At 45.7% G+C, this 16031-nt stretch overlaps 1 protein-coding gene across 1 annotated transcript in view; it reads left to right on the top strand.

Annotated features, from left to right (window-relative positions):
- Positions 1-16031, top strand: part of PROSER2 (proline and serine rich 2) — a 42149-nt gene that overhangs the window by 12172 nt on the left and 13946 nt on the right. The window contains exon 2 of the mRNA XM_075017956.1: positions 9508-9733. Within this exon, the coding sequence (XP_074874057.1) occupies positions 9599-9733 (135 nt within the window). The 5' untranslated portion in view covers positions 9508-9598. The remainder of the gene's footprint in view (positions 1-9507; positions 9734-16031) is intronic.

The raw sequence follows: 16031 nt of genomic DNA, 5'->3' as shown, positions 1-16031 counted from the left end.
ACATTACGCCCTTCACAGGGTATTCCAAGAGGATACCCGTCTCTTGGCAGCGGTCCTCTCGGGGACAAGCTGCACATAATCCGATTACCCACCTCCTATCTTGGGTTACTGCTGGGTAGTCACCTAATGTGGAGCACCCACGGGGACACTTGAAGAAGAAAGAAAGGTTACTCACCGTAGTAACGGTGGTTCTTCGAGATGTGTCCCCGTGGGTGCTCCACTACCCGCCCATCCTCCCCGCTCCGGATCTCTGTTTAGTGTTTTGCAGGAGCATCCGAGGCGGTTGGTCAAGGAACTGGCGGGGACCGGATCGCGCACATGGCCGGGAGCGCGCGGGGGAGCGGCGCGCACCGGCGCATGCGCGGTCCGGCAGAAACTGCTTGGAAGATCCGATCTGCGGCGCCGGGCGAGCCCGACACCTAATGTGGAGCACCCACGGGGACACATCTCGAAGAACCACCGTTACTACGGTGAGTAACCTTTCTTTTTTAGACCAGCAAGAACAGTTTTTGGCCAAATACATTGTTCACCTGGCTTGTGTGGGTGGGGTTGTGCTGGGCACTTAACTTTAAAAGCTAAGCTATGCATTAGCACATCAGTTTGTCTCTGAGTATTTAGAGAGAAGCTGTAGTTGGTAGGTTTAGGGCCTTTCTTGGTTACTTGCTCATAATCTAATTTGATCCTGCTAGAAGCCCTGACCAAATGTAGGTTGAGCACATTGTCCCAGTGCAGATAGTGTATTGTGTTTGTGTGGACAAGCCCTAACCACGAGACTGGCAAAATGAGGTGTGAACTTACCTCTTTCCCCCCCCAGCCTGCTACAGTCTGTCCACTTGGATCCTGCTGAAAGGCATTAGTAGTTCTTTAAAGTGCTTTGGGGCAGTCCTGGTTCAAAGAGAGCACTTTGATCAAGTCCTAACTTAAGCATCAGGCTCCTGTGGGAGAAGACACCTCACTGGTGGCCGCAGTCTGAATTTTCACTTAGTAAAGCCTTTAGATATTTGTGTTAACACACTTAGAACTATCAAGAAGTGAAATACTCTGTTGCCCAGAGAGTGGGTAAAGATAAACAAGCTTTTGAAACGCCACCTGGCTTGAGGTAACCCCCGTGTTTGAAGACCTGTTGCCACTTGGTGCTGAGCTGTCTTACATGGGGGTCTTTGCCCACAAAAGCTTATTTTCCAAAATATCTGCTAGTCTGTACAGTGCCGCAGCACTTCTTGTTTTTGAAGATAGACTGACATGGCTACCTCTCTGATACGTGTCTGACGTGTTACTTGAGCTAGGTTAGCTGCTTCCGAGCATACCCTACCAGTAGGGCTGCCGATGGGGGTGGGGCAGAAGGGCAGCTGCCCTGGAGCCCAATGATTTTTAACAAGGCTTGAGGCTTCCAGTTGTTGCTACCATGTAGTAGCAGCAGCAGCCAGAGTCCTGGGACCTTTCAGTTGCTGCCAGAGCCCCAGCCAGCATGAGCCAGGCAGGCTGAATGGCCGGCTGGAGGAGGCCAGGCCCCAGCCCTGCCCTTCCTGGGACCTGGAGCTGTTCTTCCCCTCTCCCCACCTCCAGCCAGGTACCCAGCAATTTTGATGCAGCTGTACCTACTAGGTTTCAAATACACACCCAACACAATTTAAAATCCTAGCGTAGGTAGCGCGAGTTTTAGTTTTATCTTGGTGTAGCTGGTCATAGTGATCCCTGGGGAAGAAGGGGCAACTATGTTGAGGTGATTCAAGAACCTATGCTGTCTCTGCTAGGTTTAAAATGCATCACCTCTTCCATGGTATTGGCCTACGTGCAGGAGGTGCTGCCACACCTGTCTGGAAATAGATTCAATTATATCCAGGGTTTGTTTGGTTCAGTGGCTCTGAGCGCTTTCCTTACAAAACTTGTCAGCATCCCAGTGGGCGCTTAGACTTTTTCCGTAATGCGGAGAAGCTCTAAATTAACACTTATCCTCATAGTGGTCCCTAGTACAGACATGGCCGTTACTTTTGTCCTGTCCCAATGCCATTGCTGTTTTTGCTTTACATGTATCTAGGAGGCCTCTGTCTCCTTGGTCATTTTATTACCAGCATAGGGGAGTGTGCTCTCCTAAAGTTGAGGGATTTCACTCATGCCAGCCCCCAGAAGTGCTAAGGGAAGGCAACAACAGGCACTGTGCATCTTCCATCTCTGTGCACGAGCACATCCTCACCAAGCGTGCGTGTCCTCTTTGGAGTGCAGCATGCCTGGGACTGAACCAGATCATAAAACGGCTGGGTTTTGTCATTCTGCCTGGCCAGCCCTTGTCTTCACTTCAGAAAGTACATTTGTCTTGTACCTTCTGGGGCTTATCCAAAGGCCACTGAAGTAAATGAGAATCTTTCCTCGCTGAGCTGTAGGTCAGGCCTGCAGGCTGTAACCCTGCACACAGTTATGTACATACAGAAGTGCCATTGGCAGTGGTGGACTAAGTGAGTTAGTGGGGTGCTGTGCGCAGCTTTATTTTTGCTTCCCCCCCACCGACCCTCCCACCCTGAGCATCCGGCCAAGAAAAAACATTCATCTCCAGCACCTTCCTATGGTGAGGTATCTTAATTGGGGATGTGGGAGAGAACCAGGCTGGTGTTTATGTTGGTCAGCTCCCAAAGGAACCAGCACATCCTTCTGGCAGTGGCTCCTAGCTGGGGGAGAACTGTGGGCCTGCAAATGCACAGTGCTACTGCTCTCAGGCACTGCCTCTGCAGCTCCCATTAGCTGCATTCCTGGCCAATGGAAGCTGCGCAGTCAGTGCTCAGGGCAAGGCAGTGTGTGAAGACCACCTCCCTCTAAAGGTCACAGGCCATGCTGGCCACTTCTGGGAGCAGCACAGAGGGGAGGAGGCAGGGAGCTGCCTTAACCCTGCTGCTGCTGACATGTCTTTCCATGCTGCTTAGGTGGCGGAGGGTCAGCAGGTTTCTGTGCGCTGCTCAGGTCGGGCAGTGTTTGCAGAGTTGCTTTCCCCCTAGCCACCAGGGGCACACAGACCTGCTAACAGCTGGCCATTTCTGGGAGCAGCGTGGATCACTGGCCACAAGATGCAGGCAGCCTGCCTGCCTGAACCCTGCTGTGCTGCCAAACATCAGACACACCCCTCCCTACCCTTGTACTACTGAATGGTGTAATGGTAAATTGGTCCTGGCTGAGCTAAATTATGTGTGTGCAGATCAGGAACATGTGGTGTTTTTCACCAAAATAGTTTTACTGGTAATACACTTTGATTTGATGCAGAGAACTTACAGCTGCTTTGATTATTTGCATAACTGTGGATTTATTTATCGTTCATGCGGAAGACAGTACATTTTAATTTGATAACTTTCCAAGAATCATGACCACATTTTCTTCAGCTAATCATACTGGTCGTGTATGTGGGGTGATGCTGTTCTCTTCCTCTGGCTACTTTCCATTTTGGAAGGATCAATATTACCTATTAAGCTGTCAAACAAAATAGCATTTGTGGTTTGCTAACAAGTACATAACTCAGGTCCCATTATACAAAAAATTTCCTTTGGTTGCTAAATTTGAAGTAGAATAGAGTTCATATGCTTTAAAACTTTGGCTTCCTGGAATGAAAGACCATTCTGTCACTTCCAGCAATTTTTCATAATCTCTTGGAGTCTGTGCACATTGGGAAGATTAAAAAATTAACTGATGCTAAAATTATCCATGTCAGTTACAAAATTATGTATCGGGGTAGCCGAATTAGTCTGTATCGTAGAAAAACAACACAAAGTCCCGTGGCACCTTAGACTAACAGATATTTTGGAGCATAAGCTTTCATGGGCAATTACCCACTTCATCAGATGCATGATTATTGTTTATAGAATCTCCATCTACTGACAGAACATAATTGCAGTTAAATGTAAGAATTGTGCAGCTTTCAAATACAGGAGAACTTTGGTTATTCAACCTTTACTTAACCAATCCTCTGGATTGTCCAAAACGCTGCACCGATTAGACAGCCCTGCAGCTGCCAGCCTGCTCTTCCAGTCCTGGGCAGCTGGCCCAGACAGCCACCTCCCTGCGGGTGGTCCCTCTCCACCAGCCCTAGACAGCTACCCCATCCACCCCAGCAGCCACTGGCCCTGCAGCAGTGAGTCCTGCTAGAGCAGCTGCCCCCACTGCTGCAATTTTCAGTGAATAGCTTACCCTCCTCTGGAGCAATGCATCTGAGTGGCTTCCGGAAATACAGTGGAAACTGCATTATCCAACCTTGAGGGTTATCTAACCATCCTTCGGTCCCATTTAGGTAAGATACACTATCCCAATTTTCACTGCAGGATTACAGGTGAACCCAGTTTAATTGTGGATGGGGAACTTGCGCTAAGGACAATGGTCAGCGTTTTCAGATGTACTTTTCTGCTGCTGCCTGGCCTGAAGTGGCCCAAGCATCCCACTGCTGGGAAGAGTCTGACACCATTGATTCTAGTAAGGGCATTGAATTCAGACTCCTGAACTGTGCCCATAATGCGGGTGGGATGGGTAGGGAGTAGAAAAGAAATCCTGTTGTGAGCCGCCTTCATTTTTAATGCATTTGTGAAGGTCAAGAAGAGCAGCTTCCCCTTAACCTGCTGTGGCGTCTCTCTGAAGATTGTCCTTTTATTTTGAGCGTGGCTGGTTACCTTGACAATCCTATGGGCAATACCATGGGGGAAGAAGGTGTTTTGAAGCTCATTAGAATGTGAGGATAGAGGAGCCTAAAGTCATAAAATCTGTCACTTGCTAGTGATTCAGTACCAGGGTGTGGAAAGACTTCTGCATTATTCGGGTCCAAGAAAGGAATTTGCCTGTAAATTACTGTTTGTACAATAGCAATGCTTGGAAGCCTCAGTTGAGATCAGGCCCTGTACAAAACACTAGCAGGAGACAATCCTTGCCCTGGCAAGCATAAAGTCTAGACTCCAAATAGAGACACAGTGATGGTCAGAGTGGGAGAAAGGCAGCGTTATCCTTCTCTTGCAGATGAGAATGGGCAGTGGGGGGAACAGACTTGCTGGGCCAGGGGGCAAGAGGCTGTATGGTGGGAGGGGGAGGTGACTTGCCTGGGGCCCTTAGCTCTCAGCACTGCCTGAACTGCACTGTGCTTCTAACCTGCCAGCCCTCCGAGCTCCCCAGGTCATGCCACATGAATTCCAAGGGCCTGGCACTCCAGTAGCTGGAAGCCCTGGGCTCTTTGGAATTGCTAGGCACCTAGGCAGTTTCCTCCTTTTGCTCCTCCTGTTGGTGGGTGTTTGGTGGAGCTTTGAAGGTCAAGGAGACTGAATGACTTGTCCAGGATATCTCACAGCCTGAGTATGGAACCCAAGTCTACTGATTCCTCTTGTGGGCAGCACCAGACTGGGAATTACCTTTGCCACTCCCACCTGCACTGCCCTCTATCCTTGGCCAAAGCTATGTAGCCCTGAATTTATCAATAAATTGCCATGATGGATAATCATGTGCTGGATGATGCCGTGCTGGATAATCAAAAGACCTCTGTCTGAATTACATGTTTCTGCTCTGTTGGGAACTTCTCCTAATACCCAGGTGATGCTCCCTGTGTGATTAAGCGATGTGTAACAGAGTTATGGCCCAAAAGATCAAATCCAAGACACCGTTAAATTTAAAAAAAAAAAAAAAAATACCCTTCTGCCTTCCCAACACCAGCAGCTAAATGTATAAACTGGGCTATCCTCCCAGGAGCAAAATACATAGACTAATCAGTTCCAACAAGAGAAGAATAATCACTACCATAATACATGTTAGCTGTTTGGGAGGAGGGGGGTGATTTAGTTAAATTGCTTGGGAGCTATATGAAGCTGTTCTGTGCCGGCAAAGCAGGATGAATTATAACATGGAGTTTTTAGAGTACTTATCAGCATTGGACCTGGGTGCTCTTTGACGTGCAAAGAATACCCCACTCCATTCTGGACCCCCATGAGTTTTGCAGCTGACTTCAGTGGGAGCAGATCAGGACTCTTCGGTCCAGTATAAACTCTTGGAGACTCTTTGTGATGCCCTGGTGAGGTGAATTCCTAGATAGACCTTGAACCTAGTGACCTTCTGTCAGAAATGGAGCGCCACTGTGGAAGTTCAGGGAGAGTGGGGGTGTCAGCAAGAAGCTTTTGGATTAGGATAAGGAAAAAACCTGGGGCTCATTGAAAGACACTGTTCACCAACTTGGTCCCACTGTTCTTTGTTTCCAGCATGTTCAACCCAAGACTCTTACCTAAATATTACAGGAAGATGTTCAAAGGTGCAAATGGGTGGTGAGCATCCTGTTATCCTGGAGTAGTTAAGAAGTGGGCATTCTCCTACTTGTAAGCAGTATCTTTAAAGACAATAGGTGAAATCCTTGCTCCATTGAAGTCATGGGAACTTCCCAGTAGACTTCAGCAGTCACAATTTTTACTCTATAATTACCTTTGACCAAATGCTGCTCCTAACCATGTGAATAGTCTAGTTCTGTGTCCTAGTCCATAATCTGAAGGTGGAGTGGAGGAGTCCAACTAATGGCACAAGGTGCAGTCTTCCTTCATGTTGCTTGTTTGAATTTGACCACCTCCTACCCCTGCATATCTTTGGTGCTTGGATGGGCAGAAATGAGAGTGCTGTAGCTACAGCCATGTTTAAAAACTTGTGGTTGTGGTTTTCGTAGTATACCTGTGGGAATTGTGGGCATTCACTTACATGGGGTTGCTGCAAGAAAACGCATCTGATTTCTGTGTAATTGCAGCTTTTTTGCAACTGTGGATTACAGTGTTGTAAGAAATGAGCACAAGAAAGCCAACTAGGAAGTGTTTGTTCCAATGGATAGGTGACTTTCAAAGTCTCCAGAGTAAATCATAACTGTTCAATGAAAGAGCTGCTTTTGCAAGCAATGTGTGTTTTTAGCATGGCTCAGCAGAGAGGAAATCCACTGCTCTGTTCAGTTTGGATTGTGTGCCTAGCTAGGTTGTGTGGGAGTCTTCCACAAGACCCAGGTTGGAGTGATGGCAGAGCTATGACAATATTAATAGAGACCTTTGTTAACATAGCATTTTGCCAGGATGAAGTGATCGGAAGAATGGAATTGTTGCAGAGTGCTTTTGTACTGATGTAACATGCCAGTCAGCTGACTAAGGGGCAGAAAAAGGCTTTGGTTTCTGAGAGCTGTTTCCACCCTGGGATGGGGGGGTGGAAAAGGAGAAATAATCAAGTAGAACTGTAAATACAACCAGGGCTCCCCACCTCCTGTATGTTTCACACCTAAGGAGTCCAACTATGAGAATGCAAGTTCTTCTGCTCAGCAAAATTCTGTTAGTACTGAGTTTGGCACAGTACATGACATACAAATGGACATACTGGGTCAGACCAAGTGTCCATGTAGCTCAGTATCGCGTCTTCTGACGCAAACCATGAGAAGTCATGTGACAACTTGTAGACTAACAGATTTATTGGAGCATAAGCGTTCCTGGGCAAAGACCCACTTCATCTTTGTGCATGAAATCTTATGCTCCTATATGCAGTAAACTGATATTCAGCAGCCCCAGGACCCAGAGGCTGCCAGATATTCAAATATTCCAGTTAATGGAAGAGTTGCTGTGGGGAGGCACAGGCATGGGCCAGTGCCCCACCCCCATAAGAAAATTCAGCTACTCCCAACCCCCAGTGTTTACGCCCACTTAACTGCTGCCCCGTTCGCCTTTTGGTGGGAACAGCAGGAGCTGGTCATGGGGCAGTGGACGTTGCCACATGGTATGAGAAGCTGTTTGTGGGCCAGCAGGCACAGCTGGGCCCCACAAGGAGCCGCTTGCAGGGGGACATTGCAGTGCAGATGTCATTCAGCATGAGGAGCCAGTGATGGAGGCGGGGAGGGGGCCTCGCATATCACCCTGGGAAACTGAGTTTGCCAGCATAATGCCTGTTATCTGAAAGCTCCAGCTGATCAAATAATGGATAAACAAGTGTTTACTGTAGCTTAGTCTGTATCCACAAAAACAAGGGGAAGTCCTATGGCACCTTATAGACTAACATGGCTACTCCTCTGTTACTTTTCTTCTGACAGTGGCCAATACCAGAGGGAGTGAACTGAACAGGTAATCATGAAGTGATCCCATCCATTTCCTGCCCCTGATAAACATAGGTGCTAGTGACACCATCCTTTCACATTATAGCTAATAACCATTGATGGGACTAACCTCCAGGTGCTTATCTAGTTCTTTTTTGAAGCCTGTTAAAGTCCTGGGCTTCCCAGCACCCTCTGGCAAGGAGTTCCACATGCCTACTGTGTGCTGCATGAAGAAGAACTTCCTTTTGTTTGTCTTAAACCTGCTGCCTGTTAATGTCATTTGGTGACAGCCTAGTACTTATGGGAACAAAACTTTTTATTCAAGTTTTCCACATCAGTCACGATTTTAGCATAGGGTCCCATTCTCAGTGATCTCCCCCCAGAGCTTGGCTGTAGCAAATGTGATAGTTGATGGACTTGTTAGCAGTAAACACCAGCCCAGTGAAGTGAGAAACTTACCACTGTATAGAGTATTCTAAGTGTTGCCTATGCTTGGGACATGTGGTGTACGCATAACACCAAATACTTTTCTGATGCGTTATTAGGTATGTGGTGTTACCAGTACCATGTCATGCTTTTAGCTACGTCTGGATGTTTGAGCAGAGAGAGGAGATGGGAGTGACTCATGCTGTTAGTGAGAACCATCTCTAGGGGATGCTTTTGTCTTTGCATTAGTGTTTGGCACTGAAGGAAAAATTGGGGTTAGTTTCCTTAAAAGCCTTACAATTGTAATCAGCCAGATACTGTGGAATGGAATCCTTGGATGATTTGAAAGCTCTTGTGCATTAGTAAATACTCATGTACATGCTGCTTATGCCAAGAAGCCTGGAATAATCCAGCTTTTTGCATGACAGTGAATGACATCAAATTAGAGCCAGAAGCTCTTTACAGTTTCAAGTGTAATTTCACTCATAACTGTGATTGTAAAAATGGTACCTGCTCACTCCACAGATGCGTTCAGTGAATGTAATCGAGTTTGCATCTGTTCACATACAAGCCAGCCTCCTGGAGCCAAGAGATGGAACTGGATTCCATTACTCTTACACATACTAACAAACCAATTGTTCCCTTCATGTCCATTGGACATAATAATTGGGTTGCACAGAGGTCGTGAAAGGGGTAACAGTTTTGGCATGCAGAATCTGTGGCTTTAGTGATGTGTGGAAACACAAGTAATAGAAAACATAAGCTACCAGTCCTGTGAACTCAGTCTATGTAGTAAGAGCCCATCTGTCCATTGCTGAAGTGGATATGGAGACCCCTCTATTTCATGTGTGCTGAAGTCACCTTTTAGATTAAAACTGAATTTTAAGATGCCCATGGTTGATGAAAATACTCTGGTGTCCTGCAGGGTGACTAAAGATTTTCCTGATTATAGACTTCAAGATCATCTTCACTGCTTACCCTCCCTACCTCTTTAAAAAAATTTTTTTTTAACACCAATCTTTTTCTACTTTCAGAGATGAAAAGTGAGCAGCCCCACATAAAATGTTGACATCTTTCCACACTGCATGACAAAGTGGCATTGGAACCTGCTTTCTTTGGGGTGGGATGCCTAGAAATTTGGTGTTGGACATCTTAAAAATGGCATCTGAAATCTCGCCAAAGTGCAGACTCAAGAGCTTTGAAACAAGTGGCAGCTTGGAGAGTCGAAGCAGTCACTCTAGGTGCAGAAATTTTACCTTGGTAAGTTCTCAATGTACATAAACTTTAGCTCTTTTTAAAATGTTTAGCTCAACTGACTTGAGTCCTGTATTAACTGGGCTGTGGGTGGCTGCATTATTTTTTTTTTTTTTTTTTTTTAAAACTACTACTTAACCCTTGTACTCTGCATAGAGCACAGGTCATCTACAAGTCTCCTCCACTCTGTCTTGGGACTAAACTTCTAGCTGGCTCCAGGAGTACCCCAGTTGTCCTCCTATCTCAGACCTTCTCCACATTGTCCAAGGTCTTCCTCTTTTGCTTTTTCCTTGCGGCTTCTGTGTGAGAGCTTGATGGACTATGCTGCATGATGATCTTTCTGATTTTTAGGTCTACGTAAATGTGAAGCTGGAAGTAGTCCTGTTGATCCCATAATCTGATTCTTCCCACTCCCCTGCCTGTGATGCAGGCCAGAGCTCAGGGAAATGCTTTATTTTATTTCATTCTCAAAGCTGGAATAACCAAGGCTACTTTCGTAGAGCAAATCCTATTCTAAACTTCCCTGGTCTGTTCTCTTGCACCTTACCATCATAGACTTATTCCAAACATAGACTTTTTTTTTTCCTCCCAAAGGAAGAAATTGGAGAAGTTTCCAAAGCAGGGCAACTTTGAAAATAACTATTAATCAGGTACTGAGTACTTGGCTATAGATATCTCCGGCATTGTTTCCTATTAGATTAGGCACTTAATTGCCACTAGCTGCATAAAAGCTGTACCACTCAGTCAGTCATAATATAATTTGGTGTGTAATGAATACATAGCCCTAAACATAGCTGTCTTCACTTGAATGCTTGTATGTCATTAAAAGAGCACATGAGTAATGGCTGAATGTGAGAGGCATGAGTCTTGCATCCTCTAATTAGAATGACTGTTGACTTTAGTATTCAAGCATTGTCACAGGAGGGGCCAGGAAAGGGCTGGGGTGGTTCTTTCAAGCTTGGGTCATGAGTCACTGTCTGCTTCTCAGAAGCACGGAGCACCTAGTGTGGTAGGTCTCGGAGCACCCAAATCAGTGGCAGCTCTTAAGAAATTAAACACAACAGGTGTTCACGTGGTGCCATGTCTATCTTCAGTGCCAAGAAGAGACATGAGCAGTCTTTTTTTAAAATGACCTTTTACCTCAGTAGGTGCGATATGCCTACATGAAAGGGTGGAAATCTGCTGCTGAATTGGTGTTCTGGTATGCATGAAGGGTAGATTGTGGTTTTGTGCCCAGCCCAACAAAAATAAAAACCTGGCTATTGATGGAGGACTTCCACCAGCGTATTGAATCTCTCAGCTTGTCAAGCTTATGAAGTCTCTCAGAAGGGCAGCCATGTTAGTCTGTCACTTCAAAAACAGCAAGCAGTCCTGTGGCACCTTAAAGCGTAACTTACTAGGTCATGAGCTTTTATAGGTAAAACCCACTTCATCAGACGAAAACAAAAAAGCAGTCAAGCAGCACTTTAAAGACCAACAAAATAATTTATTGTCTTTAAAGTGCTGCTTGACTGCTTTTTGTTTTGATGATGTATAGACTAGCACGGCTCCCTCTCTGTTACTATTCATCAGATGAGTTGGAGTGGAAATTGCAGAACCAAAGGGATATATAGCAGTCAAAAAGGAAGGGGAGAGTTACTGATCATTAATAGGAGCAGTAAATGTAGCAAATTGAACTGAATTGTCTCATTCTCTGTGTGAGGTAAAAGTGCAAATTACAAGGGCAATTTCCTCACCTTTTGATATGCATTAGCCAGTTAAGCTTGGAAAAGACAAATGCTTTTTATGTGGCTCAGTTCATTTGGCTGTTTCATCCCTAGGCAGCCAGAAAGATTCATTTTAGTGTGATAAGTCTCAAATTGCATCAATAGAAGCTCTTATCTTCACGTAGATGTTTAATGGGTGACCTAGTAGATAAAGAGGCTAGCAACTAAAGAGAAATTGCTGTAGAAAAGAGAGAAAAGCAGTCTTGTTCTTTTACCTTTGGGTGGAAGTTGATGGAAGTCTGCCTCCTATACTTCAATATCATAGGTGATAAGATACTGCTGGCATTCTGTCCTAAGGAATGCTGCAATTAAATCTTACGTAAACAAGTGCATGATCTATGGAGGAGACCATCAAGGGTGGTCTGCCTCATTGGTGGATCTGGCTCAAGAGGAAGGAAGTCTTTAGTTTGGTTCCCCCCCTTCACAATCATAAAAAAAAAAAAAAAAAAAAAAAAAAATGAAAAATATATTTGGGGGTTATCCTGTTTCCTAACTGTTTGGTAACTGGACCCCTAAGGCCCCACCACTGCTTTCACCTTTTTCCCCTCTCCCCCTATCGTTCACTGGCTTGCCTTGAGGAGCAGGTAGAAGGAGGTTCATGATCCAGTGCCCACCCCTGTGATCCAACAACCAGACTTCTGGTTCAGTTGCCAGGTCCCAAAGACCAGACACCTGACAACCCTAATTGTAATGTTAGCCTGTGCCATATGTTTGTTCCATGCTTTTAAAAACTTCACCAAGAGTGAAGATTGGAATTTTTCCAATATGCCTCTTCCATGTACAGGTAACAGTTGAACTTGCAACCATAAGTACATACAAATAGTGCCTTTGCAATCTACTAAATAGAGGGAACAGTAATTTTTCCCTTCGGGGAGATGAAAGAGAAGATCGATCAATGATTAAGCATAGTGCAACATATTCCACTAGATCTTAACGTAGAGTAAGCCATTACATCCTCTAGCATAATGAGGAGGCAGTCGCATTACTGGCTAATCTGCTACTCAATTCAGTGCTTGCGTTATAAATGCCTTAAGGGGGACACTTCCTCCCGGCAGCCCTGTTCCTTTTGTGGCCTTTAAGCCAGCCTCAGGTCTTGTCTGTTCCAATACACATGCCCTGTTGATCAACTTACACAACTTCAGCCATACAGATAGCCTAACTGAAGTCATGTACTTCCCCCAGTGTCTCTGTGCCTTAAGGTTGATGGGGGCTGCTCTCCCATCAACTCTGGCTACTATTCTCATCGTGGGGGAGTAACAGAGTTGATGATGGGCACTTGCTCAGAGGTCAAGGTATGTCTAATTGTTTACAATAAATCAGCTGTCACTGGACCAGTTGCTGCAGTATCAATTCACCATCCAGTAAAGACAAACTCTCAGAAACCATTTGCCCTTGCTTCCTCACTTACAAAGTGAAAATAAATAAAATTTACCTATGGTGTGTTGTACAGTGGTGGGCATGGAGGGGAGGGAAGTCCTGGCAGCATTTGACTTAGTCCATATTAACAAACTATTAAAACACTTCACTGCAACTTAATGGCTCTCTGCAAATATTAGTCACCTGTCACTGCTTTTCAGCTGACACTGCAATCTTTGATATGACAAGGCAGAGATCATAAATTTTAAAGGTTTCTGTGAGCTTATGTATTGACATTAATGAGTTTCTAGTTAACTAGACACAACACAGGGAGTCGGTCACTGTGGGTTTGCAGAAAATTAAAAAAAGTGTGCCATGAGGTTCCTCCCTCCCCCACAGTCTGATTACTAGGAACAGGCTTTCATATCTGTAGGTGTCTAAACTCCAGCCAGTTGGCAGGTGTAACCTTTGCATAGGACATCTCTATGGAATTCAAACAAACACCTGAAAACAGTAGCATGTGCAAACAGTTAAATTAGCTCTGGCATATGCTGGCTGCTCAGAGCCAGTCTGCCGTTTTGGTCTTTTTAGGTACCATGTCTGCTAAACTGTCTGCATTAGCACTGCATCTGTGAAACTGTACCAGTGCTCAACTTCTTTTTTTTTTTTTTTTTTTGTGAGGGAGACTTAAATTCTCAGTTTACACCAGCCCGATGTGCCAAACTATGTATGATAAAAACATAATAAAAGTTGAGTCTTGCCTGCAATCTACTGTCACTTAATATATTTAAACAGGAAGGCTTGGAAATGTGGTGCAGCTGTCTGCATGTTTATACGTTTACATGCTTTTTTTTTTTAAGAACAGCATGTGCACCTTATTTTGTGTTGACTAGAACAGTGTTGCCCATTTTTTTTGGCCATGGAGCCCTTTTAACTGCAAAGAATTTTGCAGAACTACATTCTCAGGCTTCACCCTGACCCCAGCCCCCAAATCTGCCCCGTATCCCCAGACTTAAATCCTTCTCAGCCCCAAACCTGCTCCCCACCCCAGCCCCAGGACAAACCTGCCTCAGCCAACCAGCTGCACACTGTGCCATTGCTCCTCCTCAGCCACCCCTGCCCCCAGCTCTCCTGCTCGCTTCCCCCACCTGCAATGCAGGCAGCTCTCTGCCCTGCCACGCTGAAATAATGGAACTAAGTGTAATTCGTTTACTGGCCAGATCCCTTCTGCCAGCTGTTCACTAATGGAACTAAATTTGATTGGTTTAAGTGTGCCAGGGCAGGGAGCCACGAGGAGTCCGTGGCGACAGTGCCCAGGGCTGCATGTGGCTCTGGAACCAGAACTCCTGACCACGGAACCCTTAATTTCACACCGGAACCCGGGGGTTCCATGGAACATCCATTGGGAGACTGGATGACAAGCTGATTTTAATGGTACTGTATGCGTGCTGTGTGTTTGGCATGGAATTTTCTGAACAGATTGTCTGCTTAAGGATTAACACCACAAACCAAAATGTAAGTTTAATTGAAAAGCAATCCAGCCTATGACTTTTTATCATCAGAACTGTAAAGTCTAATTATTCAAGGCAATAAGTTTACACGTGGGTCTGTGAGCATGAAAAGTGACCCTCTGGCAGTGTCTAAAACTATCTGTCTGCTGAACGCTCAGATCAATAGAAATGTTCTCAGTGATGTCACTGAGGAGTTCCCCTTCTCCATGCGTGGAATCACTTGCATGGCTCTGAAAGGATCAGTAAACTAAAATACTCGGGTCTACTCAAGCATCCTAAATTTCAAGCATGCCTCTTTTCACTTGGGCCAAGGGCTCCTGTTCTTGACCAGCTCTCTTCCATGGCTGATGAAACAAGTGCAGGTCAATCCAGGCAGAGCAGTTTAAGATGGCCTTTGAATCACGCTCAGTATACAATGAGGCTTTTGACTTTTTTCAGGCTGGATGCTCATGCCTCAACAATTTTAGACCAAAAAAAAACAAAGTTCTGGTGGGTTTATGCAGCCAGGCATCCTCCTTTTTCAGTGCTTTAATTCTTCAGGGAGTCTAACCCCTGACTCTGCCCCTCATACCCCCTTTGGCCAAAGCCCTGAGACTCTCTCTCTATTCCCACCATCTTTTTGGAGGAGCTTAGTGTGCCCCTCCCACATCTGGAAAAGTCCCAGGCCAGCTGAAGGCCTGTGCATGCTTTCCACCTCCCCACCCTTGGCCAGAAGAGCCAGGGCCAGCTGAAGGGGGCCCCCCTTCACCTTCCTAGATGAGCCCTAGGCTGGCCACAGATGTACCTCTCTTCCCCAGACCCAAGCCACCCTGGAGAAAAGCATCGTAACTCAGACACTTTAGGTATGTCCCATGCAGGTTCCAGGGCAGCTGAGGAGGCAGTATCCTGGGTTGTTCGGTAATCTGTCTCTCAAATTCCGGGAGATTACTGATGCACCTGGGAAGTTGACTAGCACATACATCCTCCTCAGCCACCCTGGAACTTGCATGGCGCATAATAAAACCTGCTTCCCACCCCACACCTGGGGTGCAGCAGCAGTGGAGGCTGAGCTTCCCCTGGCCTTGCTGTACCCACTGCCTCTGACTGTACAGTTTGTCAATGGAGCGATGAGTCTCTGAAGCCAATTCTAGGTGGGACGAGGACATCAGTGCAGTAGCGTCACTTGCTGAAACTACATGGAGGGTGCTCAAGCATGGCTCAGGCAAGTTGTGGTTATATTGAGATTTTACTGGTGCAGGGGTTGGCAACCAAAATGGCAAGAAGAGCCATTTTTTCCTATTTGGGGTTTAAAAAAACAAACAAAAAAAAAAAAAAAAAAAAAAAAAACCTTTTTAATTCAAGAGCTGCAGTGCATGTGAATGAAACGCTCCTTAATGTCAAACGTACTATTCGGAACCCCTATTTTAAGAGCAGTGCACATTCAATGACATGTATCGCATTACGTGTTTACTGCAGGCTGTTCTCAAACTTTTTACATAGTCTGTTTCCTCAGACTTAAACGGACACGTGTGTGCAGACTGCTGTCCTGCTGACGTTCACTCCCAATCCTTCCCCCTCTCTGGAGGATGATAGAGGGAGTTATCCAATGTTTCAAAATCCCACGTTGTTGGCTATTTAGACATGAGTTGTTCATTTTTGGGGCTTTTAGACATTCACCATCTATCAAAAATA

The sequence above is a fragment of the Carettochelys insculpta genome, chromosome 1, assembly GCF_033958435.1.
Source record: "Carettochelys insculpta isolate YL-2023 chromosome 1, ASM3395843v1, whole genome shotgun sequence".
NCBI classification, from domain to species: Eukaryota; Metazoa; Chordata; order Testudines; family Carettochelyidae; genus Carettochelys; species Carettochelys insculpta.
This window is presented reverse-complemented; position numbering and strand designations above follow the sequence as displayed.